Source organism: Rhinolophus sinicus, linkage group LG16, assembly GCF_036562045.2.
Source record: "Rhinolophus sinicus isolate RSC01 linkage group LG16, ASM3656204v1, whole genome shotgun sequence".
NCBI lineage: Eukaryota > Metazoa > Chordata > Mammalia > Chiroptera > Rhinolophidae > Rhinolophus > Rhinolophus sinicus.
In genome coordinates this window covers 19,379,405-19,395,798 of record NC_133765.1, presented here as the reverse complement: position 1 = coordinate 19,395,798, position 16,394 = coordinate 19,379,405, and the positions used below count along the sequence as shown (strand labels likewise).

The 16,394-nt window shown below is 39.7% G+C and overlaps 1 protein-coding gene across 3 annotated transcripts in view; it reads left to right on the top strand.

Moving 5' to 3' along the window:
- SFI1 (SFI1 centrin binding protein) overlaps positions 1-16,394 on the top strand; it is a 72,004-nt gene that overhangs the window by 23,885 nt on the left and 31,725 nt on the right. For all 3 annotated transcript variants that reach the window (XM_074321172.1, XM_074321170.1, XM_074321169.1), the window contains 5 exons: positions 1,218-1,328; positions 2,282-2,376; positions 6,102-6,219; positions 7,531-7,633; positions 15,890-16,046. In XM_074321172.1, the coding sequence (XP_074177273.1) occupies positions 1,218-1,328; positions 2,282-2,376; positions 6,102-6,219; positions 7,531-7,633; positions 15,890-16,046 (584 nt within the window). The remainder of the gene's footprint in view (positions 1-1,217; positions 1,329-2,281; positions 2,377-6,101; positions 6,220-7,530; positions 7,634-15,889; positions 16,047-16,394) is intronic.

Below are 16,394 nucleotides of genomic sequence, written 5' to 3'. Positions count from 1 at the left end.
CTAGGAATACCATTAGGCATTGGCTTATTTTATAACTTTCACTCACCTGTGTATGTAAACGAGAAGCAAGCTACTACTTTTTACTAAACAAATATATTTTTTAGGGCCTGCCCGGTGGCTCAGGTGGTTGGAGCATCACGCTCCTAACGCCGAGGTCGCCCGTTTGATTCCTACATGGGCCAGTGAGCTGCGCCCTCTATAGCTAAGATTATGAACAACGGCTCTCCCTGGAGCTGGGCTGCTGTGAGCAGCAGGAGGTTGTGAGCTGCTGTGTGCTGCCGACTGACGACTGGCCTCAACCGGGAGGGAGCGCAAGGCTCATAACACCAGCATGGGCCAGGGAGCTGTTTCCTACACAACTAGACTGAGAAACAACGGCTTGAACCGGAGTGGGGCAGGAGGAGGCGGAAGAAGGGGAAAAATATATGTCTGGTGAATGAAAAAAATGGAGAATGATAATTCTCAACTCGATAGTATTTGAAAAGTCAGATTTTTATTTTACTTTAATATCTTTAATTGGTAAGATATGTAGTATAAAAATTTTAAGCCTCATTTCTAGTTTAAGTAGCTTCGTGGTTTTGTTTTGGTTTTTTCCCCCTTCTGCCCTCCTCCCCTACACTCCGGTTCAAGCCGTTGTTTCTCAGTCTAGTTGTATAGGACACAGACAGCTTCCTGACGCATGCTGGTATTATGAGCCTTGTTCTCCAACCCCCCGCCCCCAGGCAGTCGGTCGCTGGTCGTTGGTTGGCCGCTAACAGCAGCTCACGGCAGCTCTCTCTGGCTGCCGGCCGCTCACGGTGGCTGCCAGCCACTCACACTGGCTGCCAGCCACTCAGGCTAGCCACTGGCTGCTCACGGCAGCACACGGTAGCCCATGCTGGCTGTCGGCTGCTCATGGCGGCACACAGCAGCTCACGCCAACCTCTGGAGCTGTTGTTCACAATCTTAGCTGTAGAGGGCACCTCTCACTGGCCCATGTGGGCATCAAAACGGCGACTTCGGCGGTGCTCCAACCACCTGAGCCACCTGGCCGGCCCAGCTCTATGGTTTTGATCTGAAAAAGTTAAATATGTGTATTTTCAATCTATTTTGGTATTATCAAATAATGAGCCACACTTTTCTATGAGAAAGCAGTGGCAGTATAAAACTGTGATTTGGGAATAGATATCAGCTCCAATATCATCATGTATCTCTCTTCGGTTTTTTCATTGCCGTAGGTTTTACTATGAGCAGAGATTACTACGGAAGGTCTTTGAAGAATGGAAAGAACAGTGGTGGGTTTTTCATCGAGAGTGGAAACTCTGTGTTCGAGCCGACTGTCACTACAGGTCAGATTTCATTTATGTTACTTCAAGCGTATGATACAGGTTATCAAGTAATTACTTGTTGTCACTTTTCTGGTCAAAGTGAGAAAAGTTCTGAATCAGTTTCTGTTTTTCTTCAAATGTAAACAAGATCAAAATACTAAATTATATCCAAGCACACGTGCACACGAGCGCACACACACAGAGACACTCCTCTAATTCAAGTAACTATTATGTGTTGGTCTTGCTAATGCTTTGAATAGGGTTTTCTCCCTGACTTTTACTTCTGTATCATTTCTAATTCTGAGAACATTCTATTCTTTAACATAAGCTGTTTTAATTTATACTGATTGTAGGAGAAAATAATATGCCCAATATATCTTACACATTGTATATTGAAAATGGTATTCACTCATCATAATCACTTATTTAGGTTCTTTGGGGCAAGGGTTCTGATTTATCCGTTTCAGGTAAAAATGGACATGTTGAATAATTCTAATGAGGTGGTAGAGTATGAAATCAAGTCTTAGAAAGTGGTGTAGTGAAAACATGAAGGGACTGACAGTCTTAATGTGTCTAGTATATGTATCAAGAAGGAAAAGAAAGGAGAAAGTGTCATTGGTCATGTTTTAGTGCAAAAGAGAAGTAATGCTTTACAGAGTGTGGATATTAAGATGATTAAGATATGACTGGCATTCCCAACATCACAGCTTTGTGGATGATGAAGGTAACGATATTCTCAGAGACGTAAAGCCTTTTTTCCTTCAGTGACACTGTAAGGTGTGGAGAACAACTCTCCGTCAAGGACAGTAGGTTTCCCCAGGATTGCAAGAAATGGAATTTTAGTCTAGGGTATAGATACGGCATTTTTTGTATCAGAAGTCTCCGTGTTAATTTCTCCTGAGTACAGAGCAGACTGGGTGTATCGGATTAGGAGTTGTTTTAAAGAAATGCCTTTTGCTTTTTTGGCTTCTCAGATATTACTTGTACAATCTGATGTTCCAGACCTGGAAGACCTTCGTGCATCAGCAGCAGGAGACAAGGAACAAGTACTTGAAAGCCGAGAATCATGGTAAGGAAAGGAAGTGCCTGTCGAAAGAAAATAAATGCCCACACTGACATTTTTTTTCTTTATTAAAACTTTATTTAGTTTGATGGTTGCCACATGGGAGGGAGGTTGGGTGATGTTTGAAGGGGGAAGGGATTAAGAAGTATAAATTTGTAGGTACAAAATAGTCGTGGATGTAAAGTATGGCATAGGGAATATAGTCAATAATATTGTAATAACTCTGGTGACAGCTGGGTAGTAGATTTGTCAGAGTGATCACTTTGTAAGTTATACAAATGTCTAATCACTGTGTTGTACACCTACCTATAACTAATATAATATTGTATGTCAACTGTAATTGAAAAAACAAGGAGACTTTATTTTTTACAAGTAGTTTTAGGTTCACAGCAAAATTGAGAAGGTAACAGCAACTGCCCATATACCTTCTGCGCCCACACATGCATAGCCTCCCCCAATAGCACTAACCCCACCAGAGTAGTACATTTGTTACAATTGATGAGCCTACATTGATACATCATAACTACCCAAAGTCCATAATTTACATTAGGGTTCACTCCTGGTGTTGTACTTTCTGTGGGTTTGGGCACATATATAATGACACGTATCCATCATGGTATCATACAGAGTACGTTCACTTCCCTAAAATTCCACTGTGCTTCACCTGTTTATTTCACCCCCTCCTTCCCACCTAAACCCTGGCAACCACTTACCCTTTTCTATCTCCATAGTTTTCCCTTTTCCAGAATGTCATATAGCTGGAATCATGGTATGTAGCCTTTTCAGATTGGATTGTTTCACTTTGTAATATGCATTTAAGTTTCATCCATATCTTCAGTTGCTTGATAGCACATTTCTTTTTAGCACTGAATAATATTCCATTGTGTGGATATACCACAGTTTATTCACCTACTGAAGGACATGTTGGTTGCTTCCAGGTTTGGCCAGTTATAAATAAAGCTGCTATAAATATCCATGTGCAAGTATTTATGTGGACGTGGTTTTTAACTTCTTAGTATAAATACCAAGGAGTGTGATTGCTGGCCCGTATCGTAAGAGTATGTTTTGTTTTGTAAGAAACCGCCAAACTGTCTTCCAAACTGGCTGTACTATTTTGCATTCCCGTCAGCAATAAATGAGACTTTCTGTTGTTCCATATCCTTGCCAGCATATGGTGTTGTCAGTGTTCCAGATTTTGATCATTCTGATAGGTATGTAGTGGTATTATTGTTTTGATTTTTATTTCCCTGATGACATAGGATGTGTGGAGCATCATTTCATATGTTTATATGCCATCTGTTTATCTTTTTTTTTTTTCCCCATAGATTTTATTGGGGAAGGGAAACAGGACTTTATTGGGGAACAGTGTGTACTTCCAGGACATTTTTCCAAGTCAAGTTGTTGTCCTTTCAGTCTTAATTGTGGAGGGCGCAGCTCAGCTCCAGGTCCAGTTGCCATTGCTAGTTGCAGGGGGCACAGCCCACCATCCCTTGCGGGACTCGAGGAGTTGAACTGGCAACCTTGTGGTTGAGAGCCTGCGCTACAACCAACTGAGCCATCCGGGCGGCAGCTCAGCTCAAGGTGCCGTGTTCAATCTTAGTTGCAGGGGGTGGAGCCCACCATCCCTTGCGGGACTCGAGGAGTTGAACCAGCAACCTTGTGGTTGAGAGCCCACTGGCCCATGTGGGAATCGAACTGGCAGCCTTTGTAGTTAGGAGCATGGAACTCTAACCGCCTGAGCCACTGGGACGGCCCTGTTTATCTTCTTTAGTGAGGTATCTGTTAAGGTCTTTTGCCCCCTTTTTAAATAGGTTGTTGAGTTTTAAGAGTTCTTTTTATATTTTGGATACTTCTTTATCAGATGTGTCTTTTATTTTTCTCCCAGTCTGTGGGTTGTCTTCTTATTCTTTTGACATTAGCTTTTGCAGAGCAGAAGTTTTTAATTTTAATGAAGTTCAGCTTACCAATTTTTTCTTTCATGGATCATGCCTTTGGTGTTGTATCTAGAAAGTCATCACCCTACCCAACGTCTTCTGTGTTTTCTCCTATGTTATAGTCTAGGAATATATAGTTTTGTGTTTTTGAAGGGTGTAGTGTCTGTGTCTATATTTTTTACATGCAGATGTTCAATTCTTCTTCAACCACTTGTTGAAAAGACTGGTCCATTGTATTGCCTTTTCTTCTTTGTCAAAGATAAGTTGACTATATTTATGTAGGTGTATTTCTGGACTGTGTACTCAGTTCTATTGGTCTATTGTTCTTTCACTAGTACCACACTGTCTTGGTTACTATAACTTTGTAGTAAGTCTTGAAGTTGGATCGTCTGAGTCTTCCAACTTTGTTCTCTTTTAGCGTTGGCTGTTCTAGTTCTTTTAAACTAGAACTTTAGCATCAGTTTGTTGATATCCACAAAATATTATGGGATTTTGATTGGTATTGCATTGTATCTATAGACCAAGTTGGGGAAAACTGATACCTTGACACTATTGGATCTTCCTATCCATGAACATGGACTGTATTTATTTAGTTCTTTGGTTTTGTTCATCACAGTTTTACAGTTTTTTTTCATATGGATCTTGTACATATTTTGTTAGCTTTATACCTAGATATTTCATTTTTGGGAGTGCTAATGTAAATGGTATTGTATTTTTAATTCCAAATATCAGTTGTTCATTGCTGCTATATAGGAAAGAATTGACTTTTCTGTATGTATCTTGCATCCCGAAACCTTACTAATGAATTGCTTATTAGTTCAATTTTTTGTTGTTGATCCCTGCATAGACAATCATGTTTGTCAAACAAAGATATTTTTATTTTTTTGCCCCTTCTTCTGCCTCTCCCCACCCACTCTGGTTCAAGCTGTTGTTTCTCAGTCTAGTTGTGTAGGACACAGCTCCCTGGCCCATGCTGGTATTATGAGCCTTGCGCTCCCGCCAGCTGAGGCAGTCGATCGCCAGTCGCTCACAGCAGCTCACAGCAGCCCATGACAGCCCATGGCCACTCACGATGGCTGCCGGCCACTCATGCTGGCTGCTCCTGGCAGCACACGGCAGCCCACGGCAGCTCACGGCAGCCCAGCTCCAGGGAGAGCCGTTGTTCACAATCTGAGCTGTAGAGGGTGCAGCTCACTGGCCCATGTGGGAATCGAACTGGCGACCTCGACGTTAGGAGCACGGTGCTCCAACCACCTGAGACACCAGGCCGGACCACAATTATTATTTCAAATAGCAAGTTTTATAACATTATTTTTTATTCTTCTTTAAACTTCATATTATGGAGAATTTTATACATCTATGAAATTGAAAGATGGAATAATGAACCTCCACATAGACCCCCTCCACCCAACTTCAACAATTACCAATGCACACACACATATCAACTCACTTCTCTGCTTCCTGTTATTCACATCATTTCATCTGTATATATCACATAGTGTATGTGTAAAAAACTAAGGGCTTTTAAAAGAAAGGATTTCTGAACAGTGCAGTGTATTGATTTTCCTTTAAATGCTTTGTAAATATGTCATCACTTGTATAACCCTTCACTTGCACATACATCCTTATTAATTTTGTAGAGCTTCACAACTTTGCCAGCAGGGGGCACTTGAAGGCTGGAGGACTTAGATATTCAAAGGAGGGAGGGATGAGTACAGAGAGCCCACGAGCTTTTATTGTAACCCAGAGTATCCGTTTCTGCATACCCCTTTTTGAAAATCTCTTTGGTGCATCTAGATGTAAAGCAAAAGATGCGACAGGCCTGGAAGTCCTGGTTGATCTATGTGGTTTTTCGAAGAACCAAACTTCAGATGCAGACCAGCGCCCTGGAGTTTAGGCAGCGGAGAATTTTGTGGTGAGTGTGCTCAGTTGCCCTACAGATCAGCAGCTATCATTTTACGTCAGCCTTGCTGGAAAGCGGCATAAAAACCCACCTTAAAACAGTTTCGAACACAATGGATACCTAATAAATACTTATTGAAAACTTGGTCAACTACAAGATCAAGTTTTCACATAATCATAAGAAGCACTGATAGCTTCTTATGCTAAATCCTGTGTTAAGTTTGTGTGATTTTTTTTTAATGCAAAGTAAATCTCATTTAATCCTTACCATAAACTATGAAACAAGTACTGTTATTGTATAGATTAAAATAATACAAGTCTCAGAAAGGTTGAGTAACTTGCCTGAGCTCATGTAAGTTATTTAAAATAAAAAATGTTTTGAAGTTATCTAAAATTTATTCAGCATATATTTAAAAATTCTTATTAAGTATGCAATTCTACTAGAGTCTATGGGGGAATTTTAATATACTTTTATTTATTCAATGTATATTTATTGAGGACTTAAAATATTCCTGGTACTACTGTGTTTCCCCGAAAATAAGACCTAACCGGAAAATAAGCCCTAGCATGATTTTTCGAGATGACATCCACTGAACATAAGCCCTAATGTGTCTTTTGGAGCAAAAATTAATGTAAGACCTGGTCTTAGTTTCGGGGAAACACGGTATATTGGGTACTAGGGCTGCATTCAGAGAACTTATAATTCCCTAAGTGCTTAAAAAGATAGCTTGAGACTTTTACGTGAGTGATGGAGCTAACATGGCCTAGGTTAGGAGGAAAGAGATTTTGGTGGGTTTGAGTGACCAGGCAAATAGTGTTTTTGTGAAATAGAGGTTGCCAACTCTTACTTCCTTATTACTATTTTCCTATAGCAAATTAGAAAATAAGCAGAAGAGAAACCAAGACTGGAAGGAAACCTGGCCAGGACAGTAGGAAGGGAAGAAGGGATCCATCAAGACTGGAAATCTAAGTCACTTTTTTTGCGGATTATTCTGTGAACTCCTGATTTTTTAAATGTTGGCAATAATTCATATATTTAAAAAAAAAACTCCCAAAAACCTGTGTAGGACAAATAGGGCATGTCTGTAGTGCCTAAGGCTGGATTTGACCTTAGGAACCATCATTTTTCAACCCTTAATTGGCAGCTGTAGGACTGTTTCTTGATTGTGCTGTTCAGCAGTGACTCTAATAGATGTCAATCTAGCAATGGCACCATGAAGGAATGAGAGCTGAGCTGAGGGTCTGAGGCCCAAATTTAATTACCCTTCTCTTTTCTGAGTGGCATTTTTCTGACTGGTTCCATCTTCCATGTGCTGTTTGACAGGGTGTGGTGGAGTGAGTGGAGGCGGCAACTGGGACAGGCCCGCGTGGGCCGTGCTCTCCATGCCTCAGCTGTCAAGCACAGGGCCCGGAGCCTCCAGCTGCAGGTGAGTGCAGCAGACTCGAGTTTTGGTATCCTCTGTCCATGTTGTCAAGTGCACACCCACAGAGGGTGGGATCAGACTCCCAAGCAGAAGGCTGGCCATCATGCTGCTGCTGCTCTGCTGGGCCTGCCCTGCAGCTCAGGACAGAAGCAACGTGGAAGGCTGGGCTCTTCAGCAAACTGCTATTAGGAATGTGCTAGATGTGATTATCAGTGGTTCGTAGAGAGCATATGCTAATTGTGGAGCTGGAAAGGGATTTATGAATTAGCTATGAATATGTTTAAACAGTATATTCTTTATTTCCTCATTACTGTTTCCCTACAGCTAATTAGAAAATAATGAGGACAGAAAAGAAACTAAGACTGGAAAGAAAACCTGGCTGCTTTTTTCATATAATCTTGCTTACTTTTAGAGCTTTCTTTTGGGAAAGCCAGTAGCTTCTGGTCAGTATAAAGGCCTAACATCTGTACTAAAACTGTGCCATGGTGACACTTTCTTGTGGCTTTTGATAGACTCTCTGAATTTCTGTCACTTTTTTTGTCCATAGGACCACCAAGTCAGTTACAGAGACTAGAACAGTAAAGAGAAAAAAAAAAAGAGGAGCCTGTTACTATATGTAGGAATGACATCTTTTTAATCTGATAACATTTTGCATCATCCATGCAAGTATATGGAGATCACACGCAAATAGCACATACAGTGATATAGACTGGGGTAAACAAACTGGCCCATACGTCATATTTGGCCTGCTGCCTGTTGTAAATAAAATTTTATTGGGACATAGTTACACCTGTTCATTCATATATCGTCTAAGGCTGCTTTCAGGCTACAATGGCAGAATTGAGTAGTTGCAACAAAGACTGGGTGGCCTGCAAAGCCTAAAATATTTATTATTTATTTGACCCTTTAAGAAAACGTTTGCTGATCTCTGAACTCATAAGGTCTTCTGAGGCAGTAGCAAGGAATCAGAGGTCTTGCCAGTAATAAGAGTAACAACCTCAGCAACAGCAATAGCATTCATTGTGGTCTTACCTGTGCTAGGTGCTGACGAAGTGCTTTCCATGCATTCTGTCATTTAATTTTCATAATTCTCTTTAAAAAATTTTTTTTATTAGTTTCAGGTGTACAAAACAAAGTAATGTTAGACATTTACACCCCTCACAAAGTGATGACCCCCCTCCCCCAATCTACTACCCTTCTGACATTGTATATAGCTGTTACAATTCCATTGACTCTGTTCCCTATGCTGTACTTCATATCCTGTGACTATATATATATATTAAATTATAGTTGACATTCAGTATTATTCAGCTTCAGCTTCAGGTGTACAGTGCAGTGATCAGGCATCCACACTGTCTGTGAAGTGGTCTCCCTAATAAGTCTAGTGCCCATCTGACACCCTACAAAATCTTTACAACATTATTGATTATATTCCCCAAACTGTCTTTCATATCCCTGTAGCAATATTGTGACTACTAATTTGTAGTTTCTAATCTTCTTACCTTCTCCCCCATCCTGACCCTATCCCTACCCCATCCCATCTAGCAACTGTCAGTTTTTTCTCTACATCTGAGTCTATTTCTGTTTAGTTTGCTCATTTATTCTGTTCTTTAAATTCTACACATAAGTGAGATCATATGGTATTTGTCTTTCTCTGTCTGACGTATTTCACTTAGCATAATACTTTCTAGGTCCATTCATGTCATTGCAAATGGTAAGATTTCATTCTTCTTTATGGCCGAGGAATACTCCATTGAATAAATGTACCACAGTTTCTTAATCCAGTCTTCTACCGATGGGCATTTCGGTTGTTTCCAAGTTTTGGCTATTGTATAGCACTGCAATAAACATAGGGGTGCATATGTTTTTTTGAATTAGTGTTTTGGATTTCTCTGGATAGCTATCCAAGAGTGGAATTGCTGGATCATAAGGTAGTTCCATTTTCAATTTTTTGAGGAAACTCCATACTGTTTTCCATAGTGGCTGCACCAGTTTGCAATCCCACCAACAGTGTACGAGGGTTCCTTTTTCTCCACATCCTTGCCGGCACATGTTGTTTGTTGATTTATTGATGATGGCCATTCTGACTGAGTGAGGTGGTATCTCATTGTGGTTTTTATTTGCATTTCTTTAATGATTAGTGAGGTTGAGCATCTTTGCATATGTCTGTTGGCCATTTGTATGTCCTCTTTAGAGAAATGTCTTTTCATGTCCTCTGCCCATTTTCTAATTGGGTTGTTTGTCATAATTCTTTTTTAAAAATCTCATTATTACTGAGGAAGCTAGGAAGTTTAAAGAACTTGAACGAGGGTCATATACCTAGCAAAGGTCAGAGTGAGGATTTAAACCCAAGCATCCTGAAAACTGCAGAGCGATTCTTTTAACCATCGTGCCACATTGTTCTTAATAGACTTGTAATCTCAGAAGGGAGATGGAACTGACAAGTGTGAAAATGCTAAACATAGGAACATAATGAGACTGATTTTCTGTCGCTGATGGAGTGACGCTCACAACTATGTGAGTGTTCTTACCTTTCTTTCTTTTTTTTAATTTATTTTTTAAATTTATTGGGGTGATATTCTTACCGTTCAAATTGCCACTTTGTAAGCATATTAACTCCTGCTGAAGGCTGCTATAGCTCAGAGCACTTTTAGAATTCCCTTTATACAATTGTCTTCAAAACTTGCACCAACATATTTAAATGAATATTTTTAGTGATAGTGGGTTTTTATGGTTTGAGGTTGATTTTAACTTTATACGACAGCCAGAAGTCATTCAGAATCAAATCTAATGAAAAATGTGAGTAATCAGGATAATATTGATGTGGATCAAAAGCTGTATGAGACTGAGGTTTTATTGGTGCAAATTTTGAAATAATAATGCCTTGTGTCTGATAAGTACCATATGGTTTTCCAAGGACTTTTACTTAAGTCATTTCTCTTCACCCTCACAACATCTCTGAACTAGGTAGGGCAGACGTCATGAGATGTGTGAAGTTTTTAAAAATTAAATTTATGTACTTCAAACATAGAAACACTAAATATAAAACATTTATTAAAATACTGTATTCACAGATATCCAACTACCCACCGCCCAGATTTAACAGGTGTTAGCATTTTCCATACTTGCCCCAGAATCTACTGGAAACGGACACTGCCCTACTCTTCCTCCCTTCTGCCACCTTTCCTCCTCAGGGATAGCTGTTCCTGTGATACTGATGTCATCGTTGCCTTCTATTATTTTTCACTTGTAAAAATGTGTGCATACATATCCATAAAGAATAACTGTTATGACTTTGTGTAGTTAGGAAATTTATGAATGGTGTCATAGTGTACATTCACTTTGCAGCTTTTTGTATGCGACAATATATTTTTGAGGTTTATCCATGTTGATCCATAAAGATACATTAATTGTGTATAATATGCCGTGGTATGAAATACGGCTCGGCTTATCTGCTCGCTGTTGGTGGACTGTTGATTACTTTTACTTTTTTGCAACTATAGTGCTGCAGAGAGCATTCTTAAATGTGTATGTTTGTGCAAGAGTCTTAGAGTTTCGCTCTGGTTCCTAGAAGAGAAATTGTTGGGTGGTTGGGTATTCATCTCTTCATCCTTTCTAAGTATTGCCCAGTTGCTCTCCAGTGCTGTGCCAGTTTACAGGCTGTTTCAGTTCCCATTTCTTTCAGCCTCATCCGCACTTTGCATTGCCAGACTTGGTCATTTTCACCCATTTCATGTGTGTAGAATGGTAATTCATTGATACTTTATATTTTACTGATTCCTAGTGAGGTCCAGCATCTTTCCAGAGGCTTGTTTACTGTTTGGGTTTCTGCTTTTGAGCTTGTTTATATCCCTCCCTCCTTATTTTCTGTTACGTTATTTGGCTTTTTCTTACTAATCTGTGGACATTGTTGTAGATTCTGCTTACTAATCTTTTGACTGTTACATACGTTGCTGGTAATTTCTTCCAATCTGTAGATGATTTTTTGCTTTGTGGTGCCTTTTTTTCTTATAGCTATTAATTAATTTCTTTTTTTAAATTAAATTTATTGGGGTGACAATTGTTAATAAAATTCCATAGATTTCAGGTTGTACAATTCTGTATTACATCATCTATAAATCCCATTGTTATTAATTAATTTCATTGTAGACTAATTTATTATTTTATCCTACGGCTTGGTCTTTGATACATCTTGGGTTAAACTTATAAATTGTGTGAAACAGGGTCTTAGTTTGACATTTTCCATATTGATAATTGCTGCAGTATTATTTACTGATTAGTCCATCCTTCATCTTTTTTATGCGGATTATTAATCCACTTCTAGTATGTAGATCAAGTTCCCATTTATTCATGAGTCTGTTCTGGGCTCTCCATTCCATTGGTCTATTTGTCAATCTCTGAGCCAATACTAGACTGCTTTAATTATGATTTAATGAGGCAGGTAAGAAAGAACAAAGGTTCTCTAATCAGATGCCCAGGTGGAAATTCTGCCTTTATCGCTTATTAGCTTTGTGCCTTTGAATGAGTTCCTTAACCTCCCTGTACCTTTGATTTCTTATCTATAAGGAGATAATATTAGTAACTATCTAATAGGATTGTTGAAGATTAAGTATGATGATATATGTAATATGCTTCGATTGGTGCTTGATACGGAAATGCTCAGTAAATGCTAGCTGTTTATTACTACGCCTAATCTTACTATATAGCTCTAAGTCTTCATATATGGAAAGGGAACTTCTTTATTTGTGCTCTTTTTAAAAGTTGTCTTGGCTATTCTTTACTCTTTCTTATTAATCTTAGGATCAAGTTGTCAAGTTCCACAACAAAGCCTACTAGGATTTTTTTTTTTTTAGTTTCAGGTGTACAAAACAATGTAATAATTACACATTTCACCCCTCACAAAGTGATATATAACCCCCTTCTCCCAATCTATTTCCCCTCTGACATTGTATACAGCTGTTACAATTCCATTGACTCTATTCCCTATGCTGTACTCCCTATCCCATAACCATATAAATATATATATGTATGTATATACACATATATATAAAATTATAGTTGACATACAATATTATTCAGCTTCAGCCTCAGGTGTACAGCGCAGTGGTCAAGCATCTACACCGTCTGTGAAGTGGTCTCCCTAATAAGACGTGTGCCCATCTGATACCCTACGAAATCTTTACAACATTATTGATTATATTCCCCTAACAGTCTTTCATATCCCTGTGGAAATATTGTAGTTACCAACTTATGCTTTCTAATCCCTTCCCCTTCTCCCTCATCCCCACCCCCGTCTCATCTAGCAACTGTCAGTTTTTCCTTTCTATTTCTGAGACTATTTGTTTACTTTGTTCATTTATTCAGTTCTTTAGATTCCACATATAAGTGAGATCATTTGTCTTTCTCCGACTGACTTATTTCACTTAGCATAATGTTCTCTAGGTCTATCCATATTGTTGCAAATGGTAAGATTTCATTCTTTATAGCCGAGTAATACTCCATTCTATAAATGTAGCACAGTTTCTTAATCCAGTCATCTACCAATGGGCATTTCAGTTGTTTCCAAGTCTTGGCTATTGTAAATAGCGCTGCAGTAAACACCGTGTTTCTCCAAAAATAAGACGTGATCTTATACTGTATTTCCCTGAAAATGAGACCAGATCTTATGTTAATTTTTGCTCCAAAAGACGCAATAGGGCGTATTTTCAGGGGATGTCTTTTTTTTTCATGTACAACAATCTACATTTATTCAAATACAGTCATGTCATCTTCTGGAACATCGTAATAACGTACTAAATGCGTCCGTCTGGCTGATGATCTTAACTGATCTTAACTGGGGCTTATTTTTGGGGAAACACGGTACAGGTACATATATTTTTCCGAATTAATGTTTTAGATTTTTCTGGATAGATACCTAAGAGTAGAATTGCTGCATCATAAGGTAGTTCCATTTCCAGTTTTTTGAGATACCTCTATATTGATTTCCATAGTGGCTGCACCAATCTGCAATCCCACCAACAGTGCACGAGGGTTCTCCCTTTTCTCAGCCTTTCCAGCACTTGTTGTTTGTTGATTTATTGATGATAGCCATTCTGACCGGAGTGAGGTGGTATCTCATTGTGGTTTTTATTTGCATTTCTATAATGATTAGTGAGCATATTTTCATGTATCTGTTGGCCATCTGTATGTCCTCTTTTGAAAACTGTCTCTTCATGTCCTCTGCCCATTTTTTTTTTTTTAAGATTTTATTGGGGAAGGAGAACAGGACTTTATTGGGGAACAGTGTGTACCTCCAGGACTTTTTTTATTTCCAAGTCAAGTTGTTGTCCTTTCAGTCTTAGTTGTGGAGGGTGCCGTTCAGCTTCAAGTTGTTGTCCTTTCAGACTTAGTTGTGGAGGGCGCAGCTCAGCTCCAGGTCCAGTTGCCGTTGCTAGTTGCAGGGGGCACAGCCCACCACCCCTTGCGGGAGTCGAACTGGCAACCTTGTGGTTGAGAGGACGCGCTCCACCCAACTGAGCCATCTGGGAGCTCAGTGGCAGCTCAGCTCAAGGTGCCGTGTTCAATTTTAGTTGCAGGGGGCGCTGCCCACCATCCCTTGCGGGATTCGAGGAATTGAACTGGCAACCTTGTGGTTGAGAGCCCACTGGCCCATGTGGGAATCGAACCTGCAGCCTTTGGAATTGGGAGCTATGAGCTCTAACCGCCTGAGCCACTGGGCTGGCCCAACTATCCTCTTTTTAAAACTCTTTGCCTCTCCTGGGTCCCTGTTTCCATTCTTCAGTCTCACGAGACACGATCCCAGCACTCACTCAAAAGTCCCCTACATTATTTGGGGACGCACAGCGACATATACCTCCTTCATTAGCTGGGTGGTAAAGTGTGGTCTAGAGAGAGATGTTAGTTCATTGGTTTGAGAATTACTCATATATTCCTTTTACAAAGTATTTTTGTGGCAGCAATCTTTACCCTTCAAGTTTTTATTTTTGACAAATACCAAATCACAGAAAAAGGTGGATACTGTGTACTATTCATTAGTTTAACTGTTGTTTACATCTCGCCACGTTTACTTTCTCTTATTATATTAATGTATTTCATATTTTCAGAGCCACTTTTAGGTTGCAGACATAAAGTGTACCCTAAATACTTTATATTTTCTAGAAATAAGGATGTTCTCATATGTTACCACAATATCATTATCATATCCACGAAATTTAATATAGATATGATAATATCTAAAACACAGTTTATATTCAGACTGTATATTTTTGCTATTTTAATGTCAGGTTCAGGTCCCATGAAAGGTGTCACCCATTGCTTTTGGTTGTTACATCCCTGAAGGGATTTTTTTTTTTTTTTTTAGGATGGGAGAAATAATAGCACATTCATATGCTCATTTATATGCTGATTTAAAAAATCTAATAGTGAAAATTGATGATGCAGAAGTGGGAGAAATTGCCAGAGTGATAAACTTGAGGCGATGACAGAGGATGGGATGTATCCATCGTGGGGCAGCGGTGACCTTTGATAGGAGCAGGGACAGTTTATCCAGAGTATCCAAGAGAGAAGACAGAGCCTGTGGGTAGGTGGTGGGTCCAGTAGAGGGTCTTGAGAAAATTTTCTTTTGATTGCTTTTATTTTCTTGGTGAAATATGAAGAATGGTATTCAGCTGAGAGGAAGGAAAGGCGAAAAGATGTTACAGGTTTAAGAAAAGAAGGTATAAAGTCGTTGTCTGAGGTAGTTGTCTTCAAAGTAGGGCGTGCATATTGCCGAGCACACACAAAGACTTACCTAAGGGTGCACATTGACAGACAGTCTTAAGGGACTCCTCTCGTAGACCCTGAGTTTCTGTAGGCATGCTTCCAGGAAACTAATGTGTCTGAGAGAGGGCCTCTTGACAGCAGGCTCCCTCCCACTTTGGAAGAAAAGGCAGACCGTCACCTGTCCCAAATCTGAATTAATTCTATTACTCCTTGGATTGTCCCTGCTTCTTGTCTGCTCATTGATTTTAGTATTCCTCTTTATTTTTGTCCTTAATCTAGGAAAAAAAACCAACAACTTACTTTCTAGAAGCAGAATGCCCTTCTTAAAGACCCTTTCACCCCATCTTCCCATAGCTTATGACCCTACATAGGGATTGCTGCTTCCTTGTTTCCCACGTTAGCCTTTCCAGTGTGTCTCTATTTCTCTTTTCCCTTCTTGGCACTTCACCTCTGCTTTCCTGCTTCTGCTTCGATCATGGTCTTTTCTCTGGTTTTCAGGCTTGGTCGCGGTGGCGGGAACAGCTCCTGTGTGTCCAGAGGGAGAGATGGCAGGCCGTCTCTGCAGTGAAACACCATCAGCACTGGCAAAAGTGGAGATCCCTGATGGCCTGGCTTGAATACCTGCAGGGCCGTAGAGTGAAGAGACAGCGGAACGGTGAGCAGGAGTCCCGGGCTTGAGAGACAGAGGGTTGGGTCACCACTTCCACTCTCCGTCTGCCAGTGGTGCTAATTTATTAAGGAGAGATATAACCATATTATGCCATAAATTTTGGAAAAAGGATATTGAGGAGGAAAATACATCATCCTTGATTGACATTTAAGTGATTTTCTTCTGGCCTTTTCTTCTATGCATATATTTTATTCAGTAGGGTCTTAATTATGCTATAACTGTTGTGATTATTATGATGAATATACATACAATGGTTGCATATTGCTTTTTCCCCCCATACAACTAACCACCACTTTCCTTTGTCTTTTAAGTATTGTTCTTAAATGTTACTTT